Source organism: Callorhinus ursinus, unplaced genomic scaffold (assembly GCF_003265705.2).
Source record: "Callorhinus ursinus isolate GAN/ISIS: 27379988/994484 unplaced genomic scaffold, GSC_fseal_2.0 scaffold117, whole genome shotgun sequence".
Classification (NCBI taxonomy): Eukaryota; Metazoa; Chordata; class Mammalia; order Carnivora; family Otariidae; genus Callorhinus; species Callorhinus ursinus.
This window is the reverse complement of record NW_027397179.1, coordinates 450,513-467,133: the sequence shown is the minus strand read 5'-3', so window position 1 is coordinate 467,133 and position 16,621 is coordinate 450,513. Positions and strand designations below refer to the sequence as shown.

General features: G+C 42.6%; 1 protein-coding gene and 1 long non-coding RNA gene across 2 annotated transcripts in view; one reads left to right on the top strand and one right to left on the bottom strand.

Moving 5' to 3' along the window:
- The window catches only part of SPECC1L (sperm antigen with calponin homology and coiled-coil domains 1 like), a 105,990-nt gene that overhangs the window by 47,012 nt on the left and 42,357 nt on the right, over positions 1–16,621 (top strand). Inside the window, exons 9-10 of the mRNA XM_025857318.2 lie at positions 4,118–4,209; positions 8,594–8,684. Of these exons, the coding sequence (XP_025713103.1) occupies positions 4,118–4,209; positions 8,594–8,684 (183 nt within the window). The remainder of the gene's footprint in view (positions 1–4,117; positions 4,210–8,593; positions 8,685–16,621) is intronic.
- LOC141371883 (uncharacterized) overlaps positions 7,116–16,621 on the bottom strand; it is a 32,911-nt gene continuing 23,405 nt past the window's right edge. Inside the window, exon 3 of the long non-coding RNA XR_012377174.1 lies at positions 7,116–7,326. This is a non-coding gene — a long non-coding RNA (uncharacterized lncRNA). The remainder of the gene's footprint in view (positions 7,327–16,621) is intronic.

Below are 16,621 nucleotides of genomic sequence, written 5' to 3'. Positions count from 1 at the left end.
TCTCTGGTCTGGTTTGATATTCTTTACCATCTTAACTCTCTGAGCCTCATCAGATTTCATGTAGTATTAATGAGTTAGACTTACTATCAGGTGAATTTTAGCAGGAGACTTTGGATCTATTCAGCTTCAGAGATCTTGGTCTCAGACATGGTGCCTTTCCCCTCGCAGAAATGTGTCTTCACATAGTCCTGGGGCTCTGAGTGTCTTCTCTATGCATAAAACCTCCAGATGTATGAATTCAGCCCTTTCCCTTCCTCTGAGACTCCTGTAGGTCTGTAAATCCAAAGGCCTCCTTGACATTGACACTCAGGTATCTCTTAGACATTTCATGTCCAAAACTGCACTCTTGCCCCTGAGCTTCAGACTTTCCCCTGTGTAAGTGGCAGCACCATTCTACCCAGTTACTCAAGCCAGAAATCCAGGAATCCTCCTTCTTCCTTAAATCCTTCTTTCTCAATTTCCTCCTTCTTCCTTAAATCCTTCTTCTTTCTCACTTCCACATGTAATCCATTAGTAGGCCATGTGGATCTAGCCTCCAGCATGCACATCTTTGCTCTGTCTACTTCTCTCCATCTCTCTCTCTCTCTCTTTTTTTTTTAAGATTTTATTTATTTATTTGAGAGAAAAAGAGAGAGAGAGAACACGAGTGGGGTGAGGGGCAGAGGAAGAAGCAGACTCCCTGCCGAGCAGGGAGCCGATGCAGGGCTCAATCATGGGACTCCAGGATCATGACCCGAGCCGAAGGCAGACGCTTAACCCACTAAGCGACCCAGGTGCCCCATATTTCTCTCCATCTCTAGTGCACAATCAACTGCTCGTACAGAGCACCATCAGCTTCTAATTTCAGTGACCTCCTAATCAGTCTCTCCATTTCATTTTATGACAGATATTTTCTTGCTTAAACTCCTTTAATTGCTTTATCGTAGTTAGTGAAGTTCAGACCCCCAGATGTGTGTGTGGTCTGACCCGACCTTCCTCTTACCTCAGTTGAACCACTCTTCCTCTGCCTTCTATATTCCTGCCACAATGGACTGCAGGCCCCAAGGCAGACCAGGCTCCGTATCACACAGGCTCTTCTGTACCTGGAAGCTCACTTCCCACCTTCAGATGACTGGCTCCTTTTCATCTCTCTAACCCCCTCAGCTCTGGGAAAGGGAAAGGGGTGTAGTTTTTAAAAAAAATTCAATGGAGACACCCATCTGGCTCAGTTGGTAGAGCATGTGACTCTTGATTCTGGAGTTGTGAGTCTGAGCCCCACGTTGGGGCTTAAAAAATAAAATCTTGGAGAGCCTGGGTGGCTCAGTCAGTTAAGCATCTGCCTTCGGCTCGGGTCATGATCCCAAGGACCTGGGATTGAGCCCCGCATCGGGCTCTCCACTCAGCGGCAAGTCTGCCTCTCCTTCTCCATCTGTGATCTCTCTCATTCATTCTCTCAAATAAATAAAAATCTTTAAAAAAAAATTAAAAAAATTAAATCTTAAAAACACAAAATAGAGGGACACGCAGTCAATTAAGCATCCACCTCTTGGTTTTGGCTCAGGTCATGATCTCAGGGTTGTGAGATCAAGGCCCCGGTTGGGCTCCGCCCTCAGTGCAGAGTCAGCTTAAGACTCTCTCCCTCTGCCCCACCCTCCCACATGCACCCTCACTCACTCGCTCTCAAATAAAATCTTAAAAAGAAAAAAAAAAAAAAGAAAAAACTGAATGTCATGTGTCCTGAAACTTACATTTTCTTCTAAAAATTCTTTAAACTTCATGATAGGCTTTATTCTAATTCACCCTAATAGTAGTAGAGTTTCTATAATCTGTATTCTGTGACTATACACAAATTAGTTTTCTTGACTTAAAATCAGAGCAAAAGTCACTTATATGCTCATACTGTTGGCATAGATATTTTGGAAGACAGTATTTTCCAATTTAAAATGCCATATTCATAGACCCTAAAGTTCTTGTACATAATACTGGCACACATTTTTAAAGATATAGATACAGATGTACACATAAAGTTTTCAGTGTGGGATTGTTTAAAGAAAAGGGAAAATCTGGAAATTGCTTACATGCCCATTAAAAGGATTAAGTCAGTTATGACCCATTAGTACAATAGAATACTATGCATTCTTGTATAGGGATGAGGTAAATTTCGAAGTACTCGTGTTAAAATATACCTGCAATCCTTTATAGTAAGTTGCAGACCAGTATTATATAGTGTGATCTCATTTTGTTTTTTTAAGTACATAGATTTTTGCATTAAAAATACAAGAAAGATGTACTTGAAACTATTGTTACTGGCTACCTCTGGGTAAATATGACAGGCTAAGATGAAAGAAAGACTTACAAAAATCTGTACTTCTAAAATGAAATGATAATGGAATGTCTGTACTAAAGTCATGCAGTTATTAAAAATATTGATGAAATGGGCTCTAATGCAAAAAGATAAATCTGCTTCTATACTGATCTTTTAAAAAAAAAAAACCAATATTTTACAATAAGATATCTAAATGACTCCGTAGTCCACTGCTTAATTGTATATGCAAAAGAAGTTAACACAAGTATTCAAATAACTTGTACGTGAGTGTTCATGGTAGCACTATTCACAATAGCCAAAATATGGAAACAACCCAGCTGTCCATCAGTTGATGAATGGATAAACAGAATGTGGTCTGTCCATCTGATGGAATTTTATTCAGCCATAGAAGGAATGAAAGAAGTACTAATATAGAAAACGTGCTAAGTGAAAGCAGCCAGACACAAAAGGCCGTGGATTATAAGATTCCATTTATATGAAATACGGAGATTAGTAAATCCATCGAGACAGAAAGCAGTTTGGTGGTTGACAGAGACTGGGGAAGAGGGAGATGGGGAGTGATTGCTTAAGAGATACTGCGATATTTTGGAACTAGGTAGAAGTGACGATGACTGCACAATATTGTGAATGTACTAAATACCATTGAACTATACATTTTGAAATTATTTACTTTCTATTATGTGATTTTTTTTCAAAGATTTTATTTATTTGAGAGAGAGTGCGTGCAAGAGAGCACAAGTGGTGGAGAGGGAGAAACAGGCTGCCTATCAAGCAGGGAGCCCAGTGTGGGCTTGAACCCAGGACCCTGGGATCATGACCTGAGCCGAAGGCAGCTGCTTAAGCACTGAGCTGCCCAGGTTGCCCCTATTATGTGAATTAAAAAAAATTTTTTTTTTATTTTAAGTAGGCTCCATACCTAACATGGGGCTCAAACTCACAACCCTGAGATCAAGAGTAGCATGCTCTACTGACTGAGCCAGCCAGATGCCCCTATTATGTGAATTTTATCTCAATAAAAGAATGCGTCTAAAAATAGCAATTTAAGTATGTGTACTTGGTTGCATAAAAAGGTCCTCACTGATCTACTTCATCTTTTCTCACTGTGTGATGTGCCTGATTTTATCTTTGTGTCCCATTTTGATTTTAATTTAGCTTCAAACAAATAACCATTTTTATGCACCCTCTACCAAAATCTGTGTCAAGCCCAAATATCTGGACATGAGTAAATTATGGGTCCGACTTTTGAACAGTTCAGTCTAGAGAAGGAGACTGACGTGAGCAAATAATTACACATCCATGCATTAAATGCAAACCAGAAAGTACTTGCTAAGTGAAGTGATGAACTCCACAGGAGGAGACGAGAAAAAATGAATGGGAGCCCAGTGTTCCTTTGTTTTTTGTTTGTTTTTGTTTTTCAGTGTTCCTTCATCGAATGCACATCCACTGTGGGCCAGGCTTCTCACCTGACGCAGTTTCAGAAATACTCCTCTTGGGTTTTTTGAACTTGAATTTCATTGGCTCATGGAGCTCTTTAAGTACCTAAGTTAATGAAATGGCAAAAATGAAATGACTGGCATAACCAGGTTGGGAATCAACCCAACTACTCTAGGGAACAGACAGTCCGCCTCGTGGCAGGAGAAGAACCGCCTGCTAGGCACGACTGTGGGCGCTCCATGGAGATTAGGCCTCAGGACAGCTTCCAAGGGAGCCCAGAGCATTGGGTATAGTCTGGGGGATCTTTCAGGGGAGACCAGCTATGAAAGCTTCCACTCTTCCATGATGCATTCAGTATTTGTTTGTTTGTTTCTGTAGTACCAAACCCCACTGCAGCCGCGATTCCTCGCACGCCTTTGAGTCCAAGTCCTATGAAAACTCCTCCTGCCGCAGCTGTCTCGCCTATGCAGGTAAGTGTCCGTGACCATAGAGGCTGTGGGGGCCTCAGCCTCTGAAAGTCCGTCCCCCTAATAGTCATTTACACTTATGTTAGGGCGGCAAATTACTGCCTCGTGAGGAATGTAGTTAGGGTTGTAAAATAATGTAAATATCCTTCATTGAGATAAATTATGAAAATGTCCATTGTGTTACTCTTCTGAAAGTAATAGTGATAGCTAACAAGTATTGAGCACTTGCTGTGTGTTCTACACTATTCCATGTACTTTATAATGTGAATTCATTTAATCGTCACAACAGCCCTGTTGGATATCAGGTATTATTCTTACCTCTAGTTTTCACATATGGAAACTGAGGCCCAGAAAGGTTAAGCAGCTTGCTGAGGGTCATATAATGAAGATGTGGTAGAGCTGGGATTTGAACCTGGGCACTGTGGCTTCAGGGACCATCTCTCTAAGTAGAATATGTAGTGTGTGTCAGCCTCCGCTACCTAATAAATCACTTCAAAGCTTAGTGGTTTAAAAGAGCAGTTGTATGATTTTTCACATTTGTGTGTTGCCTAGGCTGGCTTTGTATGGGCTCATTCCTGCAGCTGCACTTAGCCACAGGGAGGGCTGGGGCCTGGGCTCAGCAAGGATGGCCAAGCCACTCTCTCCATGTGGTCTTTCCTCTCAGGTTCCTTCATGGTGCAGTGTCTCAAGCTCCAACCAAGTCATAAGCTAGCCCAGAGTCAGAGTTGGGAGTTTCTGCAGAAGGTTCATTATGGCCATTTTTTAGCAGTCTAGCACAAAGGGCGTTGCTGATCCAGTATAAACAAGTTTCTGAAGTTGCTCTTCCTGGCCACTGTGGAAGTGTAGACCAGAAGCAAGGGAGATGGTTGTTACTCTGTAGTACTCATGAGGCCTCTCGCTGTGCCCTTGTTGGTCAGCCACTTTTGGAAAGAGTGGCTGTGGTGGAGTTTTTCCACGTAAGTGAGAGTAGCCAAAGGAAAAATGGCCATAAACCTAGTACCTAGTACCCTTTGATACAGGGTAGCCTTAGGCATACCTCTTCCCTAAAACTAGAATAGGATTTGGGAGCGTTTCATTTTTGAATGGAGACTTTTGTGCTTTGTTAACTATTGGCCATGTATTTTACAAGTGAATCTGTTGGTGTTTTGTTTTGTTTTGTTTTACTTTTTAACTTTTTCCTGTGTGAAATTTAGGGTAAAAGTGCACTCCTGCATTTTTCATGTTGCAAATTAGTGGCTCTGCATTTGCATGTGTACAGAAGATGTTAATGCTCTTAATTTACAAGGAAGGCAAGGGAATTCCAATCCTACTATAGATTTAATGCTTTTTATATGCATTGAAGTTTAATATACAAAGCATGACTTTGTAAATCTTTATAAAGATAGGAGGTGAAAAATCTCATCTCTGTAACTTGATAAAAGTTAATAATTACAAGTCACATTCAGTAGCTTTTTAGTACTTGGTTAGCACAATGCTTCTCAGATCTAATTGTGCATAAAAACCATGTGGAGAGGTTTTAAACACATAGATTCCCAGGCCTCATCCTAGTGAACGAGAATCTCTAGGGAATATGGCCTAAGACTGGGATTGTTAGTTTTTCAAAACTCCCTGAGTGGGAATTCTACTTCTGGCTACGAGGGAGTGACAGGCTGGATTACTCTGCCACCCCAAGCAACTCGAAAGCTGGACAAATTATAGGAAGAAATTATATTCAGAAATGTACAGTAGGCAGTATGAGACGGTGGTACTTAAATAAAAGTCCTGCTGGGCCCACACTTTTCCTGTTGGGAGGTTCCAGATGGTGGTGCAGGGGGGATGAAGCCAGATGGAGCCAGGAAGGGGGAATAACTAGCTGGGCCTGAGGAGACACAGATCGGCGTCCAGGGAGAATGAGAGTGCTGGAATTTGCAGGGCAGAGGACCTGGGAGGAGGGAGCTACACAGAGGGAGGACCTCTGCAAAGGCATCCCTGTGAGTCTTTGCCTGAATGCCAGTCTGCACAGGCACAGGGTGAACCCCCACAAGGCCGAGTAAGAACAGTTTCTCAGGAAAGAACGTTACCAGGGAGCTGTCAGGTAAACACTTCCCATAGTTCACACAGGGCAGGGAATCATTTGCGTTCCCACTGGTCACGGTGGAGAAATCCTGGAATACTTGGAGCATTCCTTAGAGACCCTGGAGGGCCCTACCCTAAAGTAGAACTGCATTGCAGCTCTCGAGTACGTACTGTGCTAGACCCACCCTGAAAGACCTTAAAAATAAACCTCAGAAAAGCCAAGGAGATCCATAAGTAGCTGGGGTACTCAGCCTCTGAAATGCTTCTTAGTGACTCTTACCTCCCAGAAGTCACACTCTTGTGGAATCTGCTCCTCTTGAGTGTTGGCTGGACTCCGCGACTCATTTCTGATGAATAGAGTATGTATGGCAAAGGGGTTGGGACATCACAAGGTAAGATTATAAAAAAGATTAGCTTCTGTCTTGAGGATTCCTCTTGCTCTCTCTTAGATCCAGTCACTCCCGTGAACCATTGAAAATTGAAATACTTAGCAATACATTTAATAAGATGCTGTGTAAGATCTGTAGAACAGAAAGTATAAAATATTGCTGAGGGAAATTGAAGAAGTAATAAGTGGAGAGATATATTCATGAACTGGAAGACTCAGTATTGTTATTAGCTTACAGCTCTCCCTCACACTGATCTGTAGATGCAGCACAATCCCAGTGATAATCCTCCATGCTATTTTGTAGAAATTGATAATACAATTTTAAATTTATATGGAAATTCAAAGGACCCTGAATATCCAAAGCATCTGGGAGGTTAATAAAAAAAAAAAAAAGAAACAAATTTGGAGGACTTATCCTACCTGATTTCAGCACTTAGAGTAATCAAGACATTGTGGTACTGACAGTTTGTTTGTTTATTTGAAATCTTCATTAAGCTGATAAACTCCCCATCCCACAGATAGCCAGAGTACCAGCAGCTGCACTTACGGACATAAGTTTAAATGTAGACATTTTAGATAATCCAGCAATAGGTCAGCTGATTTTCAGCAGAGCTGCCAAGATAATTAAATGGAAGAGGGGTAGCCTTTCCAACAAAGGATTCCGGAATGGCTAGAATCTATGTGGGGAAAAAAAAAAACCACAACTGTTACCTCATGGCATTTATAAAAATTAAAATTGATTGTAGACCTACATGAGAAAGCTAAAACTACAAAACTTCTAGATGAAAGCATTAGAGAAAATCATCCTGACCTTCGAGAAGACCAAGATTTCTTATTTAGGACATAAAAAGAAGGAGCCATGAAAGAAAACTGGATAAACTGGACATCAAAATTTGAAACTTCTGAGAGACATTAAGAAAATGAAAGATAAGTTATAGACTCAGGAGAATATAATCACAATACATTTATCTGTCAAAACACTCGTATTCCAAGAAGACGTTTTCGTCTTCTTGATTGAAGACAAACCAGTAAATAGTGGACAAAAGATTTTAAAAGTCCCTTCCTTAGAGAAGATACACAAACGGCCAGTAAACACATGAGAAGATGTTCAACATCATTAGTCACTGGGGAAGTAAAAATTAAATTCCCAGTACGCTCCCACTATGTACCCTTTAGGATGGCTAAAACTGAAAGACAGTCTCAAGTGTTGGTGAGAATGTGAAGAGGCTGAACCTCACACCCTTTTCTGCTGGGAAATATGAAATGAGTAGTCAGAGGTTCGCTAGATAAAAAAGGGCTGGGGGAAAAGCTGGGAAAATAAGCATGACAGAAAGGACGGTGACGGTGAACACCATGGTCTGTGTGGAGATGAATAGTTTGGTGGTATTTGAGCATTACATAGAGGTGGCAGGAGAGGACGCTGGGGAACTGAGAGGAAGTATTTGTGGCGCGTCCTTGTGGCCGCACGCAGAGGGATGCATGTATCCGTCCGGAGATGAGGAAGCCAGGGGCAAAGCCATTGTGGTGGCGCTGAATTAAGATGACGGGTTGTACTGGGGCTCTTGTAGTAGGAGCACATCCATATTTCGCCAATTGGTGTGTAACAGGTAAGAATTCTCTTTAAACAAAACAGTGTCAGTATACCGGTTGAGATAGTTTGCTGTAAATGTTATCATTGGGGAAAACTGAGTAATGGGCATAGGGGACATTTCTGTATAAATTTTTTCAATAGTGTATTGACCATATTATGTGCCTATAAGTGTGTGTGTGTGTGTGTGTGTGTGTGTGTGTGTGTGTGTGTGTGTGTTTTAGTCTTACTACAGCAATATGGAAAGAATGATGGCAGTTCATAACTAAATACTACTGTCCACAATGTTGACTTTATTTGTGAGTCCCAGCTCTAGAATTAGGCTAACTATGACACTGTTTATGTTACGATTTTAGAGACATTCCATAAGTGGACCAATCTCTACATCCAAACCCCTGACGGCGCTGTCAGATAAGAGACCAAACTATGGGGAGATCCCTGTTCAAGGTAAATCTCATATGGCACAGTACTTCACTTCTGCTGTTAATTTTTTGATTCTTCTGACTTTTTTGGCTAACTAAATTGTGATTTTCTTTGTTCTTGACATTATTTCAGGTGATCTGGTATACATCTTTATCAGAAGCTTACTAATAATATGTTTTCATTAGATAAGGAGACTAGTAGCATTATGATAGGCAATGGCGAGTCCACACCATTACTAGGCATTTTGTTCTTATAGTTCTTCATGTGGTATGTACTGTTATCCACATTTAATAGATACTAAAAATGAGGTTTCAGAAAGTTGGTTAACAATGAACAGTAGACCTGGGCAGCCTGACTCCAAAGCCCATTCTTTTAACCGCTGTGCTCTGTAGTATTGTCCATAAGAGGAAACCGAGACTCTGAAACATGAAGTGGAGATGAGGTCCGTTCTTTTGCACACTTATAAGGGGCTTGGCTGTTTTCACACAGCTTTTATGGTAGAGCCAGCACCAGAACCCACATCTCCTGCCTTTCGAGGTCAGAGCTCCTTCTCTGACCCTATACTGCCTCTTCCTGCATGGTGCTGAAGTGCGCTGGAAATTGGTTTGTGGCACTGGGGCATGGTGCTGTAAAGGTCAAGCTTCATTTGGGGTAGGTGTGGATGTGCTCAGCCGGGATGCACGCCCTCAGGAGCCCCAGGCTCCTCTCAGTTGATGTAGGCCGATCGCCTCCAAGTTTTCCTCTGCGCATTCTCTCGGTTGTGGCAGTTAGCCTTTATGCATGTGACTACAAGGTTTCAGCAGGTGTGGGTTAAAAAATAAGCAGACTTGTGAGAATTAGTCTCTCAAACAACCCAGAGGATGCTCTATGGGCTCCATGGAGCACCTGTGCGGAGGTGCCCAGTTTGGCGGTGGGACTGGCCCTTTCCCTGCCAGTCGCAGGTATACCTCATATTCAGGTAAACTGCTTGCGCATACACTTAGGGATAATGGAGCACAAGATGGTGCTGCTGCTACCGTCCCTGCACAAGGGCTTGCTTTCTACCCCTCCTTCTTAGCTCTGGTACATTCATCAGTTATGACTTGAGGTCTTTTTCTCTCCTCAGAAGGTCCTTTTGTTAAAGGAAAAAACAGTGGAAGGTATCAAGTCTCTCTTTACATTTTGACTGTGTTCCCACCCTTGCCTCCCAGGTGGATCCACTAAGGATTATGTATGTGTAGGGTGCCATTGAGCACTCTCTCTTCTGGGATGTTCATTTTCATTTCCACAATGCCACACTCTTGTGTCTTCTTCCTCCCTGGCTGCTCCTCCATCCCCTGTGCTTGACCCCCTCCTGACCTGTAAGCGGCCGCGTACCTCTGAGCTCAGTTCCGGGGTCTCCTTCGCTTACTTACTCTGCCACTGTATTGTTTCTCATGGCTTTAACTGTTAGTTGTCAAACTGATATCTCCAGCCTGTTTCTCTCCTCTAGACTCTAGACTAATATACCCAGTTGCCCACTTGACAACTCCATTTGGATGTCGAATAATCTCGGATGGAGTGTGTCCGGGACAAGATTTCCACATTTTCGAAACTTGTCTTACCTGTAATCTGTCTTTTCCATTTCAGTTAATGGTAGTTTTATCTTCCAGAAACCTCGGAGTCATCCTTAGCTCCCTTCTTTATCTTAGACCCCATATCTGCAAACTGTTAGTTTTTTTTTTTCTTCACGATCAAATATATATATATATTTTTTTTAAAGTAGGCTCCATGCCCAGCGTAGAGCCCAGCACAGGGCTTGAACTCACAACCCTGACATCAGGACTTGAGCTGAGATCAGGAGTCGGATGCTTAACTGACTGAGCCACGCAGGCACCCCAGTCAAATCAATTATTTATTTATTTATTTATTTAGAAATGATTTTATTTATTTATTTGACAGAGAGAGACACGGCAAGAGAGGGAACACAAGCAGGGGAAGTGAGAGAGGGAGAAGCAGGCTTCCCGCGGAGCAGGGAGCCTGATGCGGGGCTCGATCCCAGGACCCTGGGATCACGACCCGAGCCGAAGGCAGACGCTTAACGACTGAGCCACCCAGGCGCCCCCAAATCAATTTTTTAATTGGAGTATAAATGACATACAACATTATATTAGTTTCAGGCATACAACACAATGATTCACGTTTTTGTACATGTTGCAAAATGATCACCACCAAAGTGACAGAACTGTTCCATTCTTTAGGAAACTCCCATTGTCTCTACATCCAGAGGTGGAGCATTGCTCTTCCCTCTACCACCACCTCCTTGGTCAAGCCACCATCATCTCTCACCTGGGTTCTGACAAAAGGTTCCTAATCCCCCCTCACAATCTATTCTTAACCCTACAGCCAGCGTAATCCCGAAAAATATAAATTGGAACACTTCATTCTATTCAGAGCCTTCCCCCAGCTCCCCGTTTCTCCCAGAAGAAGAGCTAGAGTTCTCTTAGTGGCCTCCAGGCCCTCCCATTGTGGCCTTGGTTGCCTCTCTGGCCTCACCATGTATCTCTTTTGGTCGCTCTGGCCAGCCACGCAGGCTTCCTTGTGCTCCCTGGGCACTCTGCACACTCCTGACCTCGGAGCCTTGTGCTGGCGCTTCCTCTGCCGGAGCACTGTGCCACATGTCCACACGGCTCACTTGGGCCCTCCTTCAAGGCTTTGCTCTAGGCTCCCCTTAGCTGGTGAGTACCACATTTAAAATTACAACTTGCATGCTCCTCCACACACCCCTTTCCCGAACCCCTCTCCCCTTTAAAAAACTTAGTTTAACTAAGTACTTAACTCTTCGGACATACTGCGTAGTTTACTTGTCTATAACTTTTATTGTCTACCTCCCTAGACTGTGAGGTCTGTGAATTCAGGGATTTGTGTCTGTTTGGTTCACCGAGGTATCTCAGCACCTATTGTCATACTGGGCTCTTGATAATAAGTTGTGAGATGAGTGAATGAAGTGCACGTTACAGCATGTAAAGGGCTTAGCACAGGTTTTAGTCCACAGTAAATGCTGTTAGGTTTTATTACTATTAGCGTGTGAACTTCTTAGTAGCACGAGTGGCTGAGAAGGATGGCTCTTTATTGTCTGAGTACAAGATTTTAGTTCATTGCAAGACCACCAGGGTCTGCAGGATTTTGCTTAGTTACTGACAGGTGGTTGTGAGAGAGCATCACTACACATTATGTTTTGGGCATCTTAAAGCTGCAGGCACTGAGGGCAAAGATGGAAGCCAAGGGTTCAAGAGCACTCCCACTCAGCTGCTTGTTGCATCTGTCCCCGTTCTGTCAATAATGTCAACCTTTTGATCCAGGTACAGTTGGAACCAGGAGCCAGGATGCCAAAGCCTTTGAAAATATGTATAACACCGGGCCTGTGACAGCCCTGTGGGAGTGACCCACCCCATCTGGAGAGCCTTGAGGTCATCCTTGGACACCAGAGAAGACTGAGTCCTCAGGCCCCACTTGGCCTCTGAGGAAAGTGGGGATGCCCCATGCTCCAGTGAGAAATGACTCAGGGCTTTCCAGAACTCCGGAGGCCATGCTGAAACTGACCCTCGGAGACTTCTCCCCTTTGAACAGCTACCTTCCAGACTCTTCTTGATTGGCTCACAGCAGGGCAGGGTTTACTGGGGAAAGCCAGCACCAACAGTATTTCTCGAATTTACCTGTTAAGACTTACCTGAGTCATTTCGTGAAATAGGGAATCCTGGGCCTCATCTCAGGTCTACTGCCACGGACTCTCTAGGAGAGGGAGCTTGGAAACTTCATTTTCACAGGCACCCCAAGTAATTCTTAGGAAAGGACAAATTGGGGAAATTGGGCAAAGGATTTAATTTTTCCTATTACCTTGGCTTTTGTGGGTACGGAGTGGGGGTGTGTGGAAGATCCGTGGGCCAAGGTTATTGACACAGACTAAATGCATTAAATGTCTTTGGGGCTCTGCTGAATGAAACCTTTCCCTGCCTCTCCTCGGTTTATTATCTGGTAACATATCAAATGATAGGGCTGTTGGGGGTATGGTTGGTGTGTGTTAATGGTGGTCTACTCCACTTCAGTCGGATATCATGCCTTCATGGGGCTTAGCTGAAGCAGGGCAAATACAGGAGAGAGCAGGAAACATACTTAGGTGAATTTTTATCTGAGACTTTGTTGATAGTGTGATTTTTTTATTTTAAACAGTCATTAGAGAAAGAAATAATTTATAAAACTAAAAACAACCAAGTGATTCTTGGTCATAAAAAGCCACCATGGTTATCTAAACTGTGATAAGAGAGTAGGATTTCCAGGCGCTCTCTTGAAATGCTTGTCTTGCTTGACTGTTTCTTTTATCGTGGCATAAATCAAAGATTAATCTACAATTTTCATTGAGAAAATTTCGATGATTTCATTACTGAAGCTTTCAAAGGTGCTGTTTCTTGTTCTACACTTAAATTAGAGAATTTGGTGTTTTTTCCAGTTAAGTATATTATAATAGGGATGGGGGGTTTTGTTCTATTTTAGCATCATGCTTACGTATCAGTTGCGGGAAGATACTTCAGAGCAGAGAAATCTTATTATAAATGGACTAATCAGATGCTCTTTTTTGGTATTATTGGCTTAGGGTCATGATTGTGCCACCTCAGTGACTCTTAGTAGATAGGATGTGAATTAACATTTATGGCCTAATAAGCAGGAAAGGATAGATCTGCTAACTAGGTACATGGATACAGGTCATTGAAAAGGTCTTTACTGACCCCCCTCACACAGTGTGATCTTGTAAGGTCCAAAGTGTTAAGCAAAGACCTCAGCTGGATGTTGCAGATGGTTGGGGAGCCTGAGTTTTTGCCCCGTATCAGGGTGATCTTATTAGTGCCCTATCTGTATCATGGCTCAGACATTTGGTATCTGAGAAAGTTGATTAATCCAAGTGTATTTATGTTCTGTAAAGAAATTCATTCCCTTGGGGCACCTGGGTGGCTCATTCGGTTAAGTATCTGCCTTCAGCTCAGGTCATGATCTCAGCCCAATGCAGGGCTCGATCCCAGGACCCTGAGATCATGACCTGAGTCGAAGGCACATGCTTAACTGACTGAGCCACCCAGGTGCCCTGAAAAAGAGCTTTCTATTTAAAAAGTTTCACAGCAGTCTTCATTCTCCAGAGGGTAGATCTAAGTCAGATTCCGGCCCAGCCCTAGATCCCACCCTAGGGGGGAAATTCCTAGGAGAAATTCAGATAGAAATCCTACCCTCTTGTATTTATAGTCTGGTGAATATGTACCAGTTCACTTCTAACCTTTCCCCTCCCTCAACCCTTTTCTTCTTTTCTCTGTGGTTCTTGGTATTTGTCTTGATAAACCAGAGTATTTAGGTTCCTGTTTTTTTCCTAACATATTATTACAGAAAATTTCAAACATACAGAAAAGTTGGAAGAGATCGTATAGTGGATATCCACATCGCACTACCTAGGTTCTTCAGCACTTCGCTGTGTTCGCATTTTCATGTTTATCCATCCCTCTATCCTTCCTTCGTTCCCTCTCGTTTTTTAAATGCTTCTCAAGGAAAGTTGCAGTTGGTACATTCGAGCATGAATTGCAATATTTATTTAAGGTGCTCTGTCTTTAAACTCTTGAGGTAAGCCTTATAGAGGAGTTGGAAAAATACTAGAGCTTTCTCTTAACACCTTTTCTTAGCCTCCCTTACATGAACGTCCTATACAGCCATAGGGCAGTTACCAAAAATAAGAAATCAGTATTGTTAACATACAGTTAGCTGAACTACAGATGTTTGGATTTCACCAGTTTTTCCACTGATGTCCTTTTTTAATTCCAGAACCAATCCCGGGCCCCACTTTGCATTTAGTTGTCTTACCTCGTAAAGCCTCCACCAGTTCATCAGTCTTTCTCTGTCTTCGTGACCTTGACACTTTTGAAGAATACTGGCCAATTACTTTTTTAGAATAGCTCTCAGTATGGGTTTGTGTGGTATTTTCTCCTGATTGAGTTGAGGTTATGCACTGTCGGCAAAGCAGCGCTGACAGAGGCGAGGGCCCTTCTCAGGTATCGTATCAGGGGCACATGAGGTCGGTACATATTATTACTAGCCACGTTGGCCATGATCACTTGGTTAGGATGGTTATCTGCTAGTAATAAATTTGTCTCACTGATTTTAGCATCCATTTGTGTATTTTGCCTGCAGGAATTATTACTGTGGTATTCCATACCAGTCATTTTCTGTTTTCTCATTCTTTCTGTATGGAATTAACTCACATCATTATACTTATTGTTTTATTTTTTAACATATATTTGTGTTAGTATAGACTCATGGGTATTTATTTTATTCTTTGGGTTGTAATTTCTTACTGTTATTTTTTTGTTGTTCCTCAGATTATTCCAACTTGGGAACCATTTGGAGCTCTTTCACAATTGAACCTTGCTCTTTTAATGCAACCCCCTCCTCCCAAAAAAGCACTTTTTTTCTTTTGGGCACCACAAAGTGATCCAGACTTGTTCTTTTTCCTGCAGCAGCTCTGGAATCAACCACTTCTCCAAGGAGCCCTGGTTAGTTTTTATTAGAGACTAGTACTCAGGAAACAAGATCTGGGTGCTAGGTATGCTCGTTGCTACTGAGGCGTCATTGCCTCTAATCCCTCCCTGGATAGAGTTAGGAAAACTTTGCATGAATACCAACCCATGCGCACATACACACACGTAAGGATTATTTCTGTATCTGTCTATCAAAAACTGAGTTTATGCTCATACCTCTTGACTCCAAGCCAGCATCAAAGGGCTCATGATAACCTTTTCCCACTCCTTATTTGTACCTTCTTTCTCCTGACAATGAGCAACCTGGCTGTCATTGTCCATAATACCCTTATGTATTCGTTGAACCCTCCTGTACATATCCAGTAGTTTCACAGTTGCTATACCATATACCCCTGTGAAAAGCAGATCCACGGAGTACAGCGTGTACAGTTCATTTTGTGTTTAGCCTGAGCATATCCAGTCAAAACACTGTTTTTCTACTTAGCTCGGCCCCTTTTTCACCACTCTCTCAGTATGGTTATGTCATGCTTTTGTAATGCAGTTAGATTAATTTTGTCCAGTTCTGCATTTCATCCCCTCACTCCCCAATTCTGATTGATTTAAAAAAAATTTGTACCTAGTAGGGGCACCTGGGTGGCTCAGTCTTAAGCGTCTGCCTTCGGCTCAGGTCATGATCCCAGGGTCCTGGGATCGAGCCCCGCATCGGGCTCCCTGCTCAGCGGGAAGCCTGCTTCTGCCTCTCCCACTCCCCCTGCTTGTGTTCCTGCTCTCGCTGTGCCTCTCTCTGTCAAATAAATAAAATCTTTAAAAACAACAAAAAAAGAAGACCGATTAAAAAAAAAATTTGTATCTGGTAAAGTTCATTCTATTCTGCGCATTGTAAGGTGTGTAGCAGCCTCCCTGGCTTCTACCCACTAGGTGGTAAGCACCCCCCTGCCCCAGGTGTGACAGTGAAAAATACCTCCAAATGATGGCATATTGGCAAACTTACCTTCAGTTGAGAACCAGAGATAGGGTTCTCACAGTTTTATTTATCTAATTTTAGCAGAGAGATGGAAACTATAAGCAAAAATCAAATAGGAAAGCCTAGCTGGTCTTCTTTGTTTGTCTACTATTTTCATTAGAGGCGTTGACATACTCATCATAGTACCTTAAGTGCCCTATCAGATAGTTCCAACATCTCTGCCATATCTGTGTCGGTTTTATTGATTACTTTGTGCCTTGACATAGTAAACTGGATATACCATTTTTTCTTGCTTTTTATATATTTTAGACTTCTTTGTTGAAATCTGGACATCTTATGTAGGGCAGTAGATTGGTTTTATGCCTTGACATGGGCACCTCTTTCCGGTAGGTGTTTAGTGTGGGAATTTGAGTTGATCTGTTCGGGAGCTGGGCTGGGTTTGAGTTTTGTTAAGTTGCTGTGGTGTC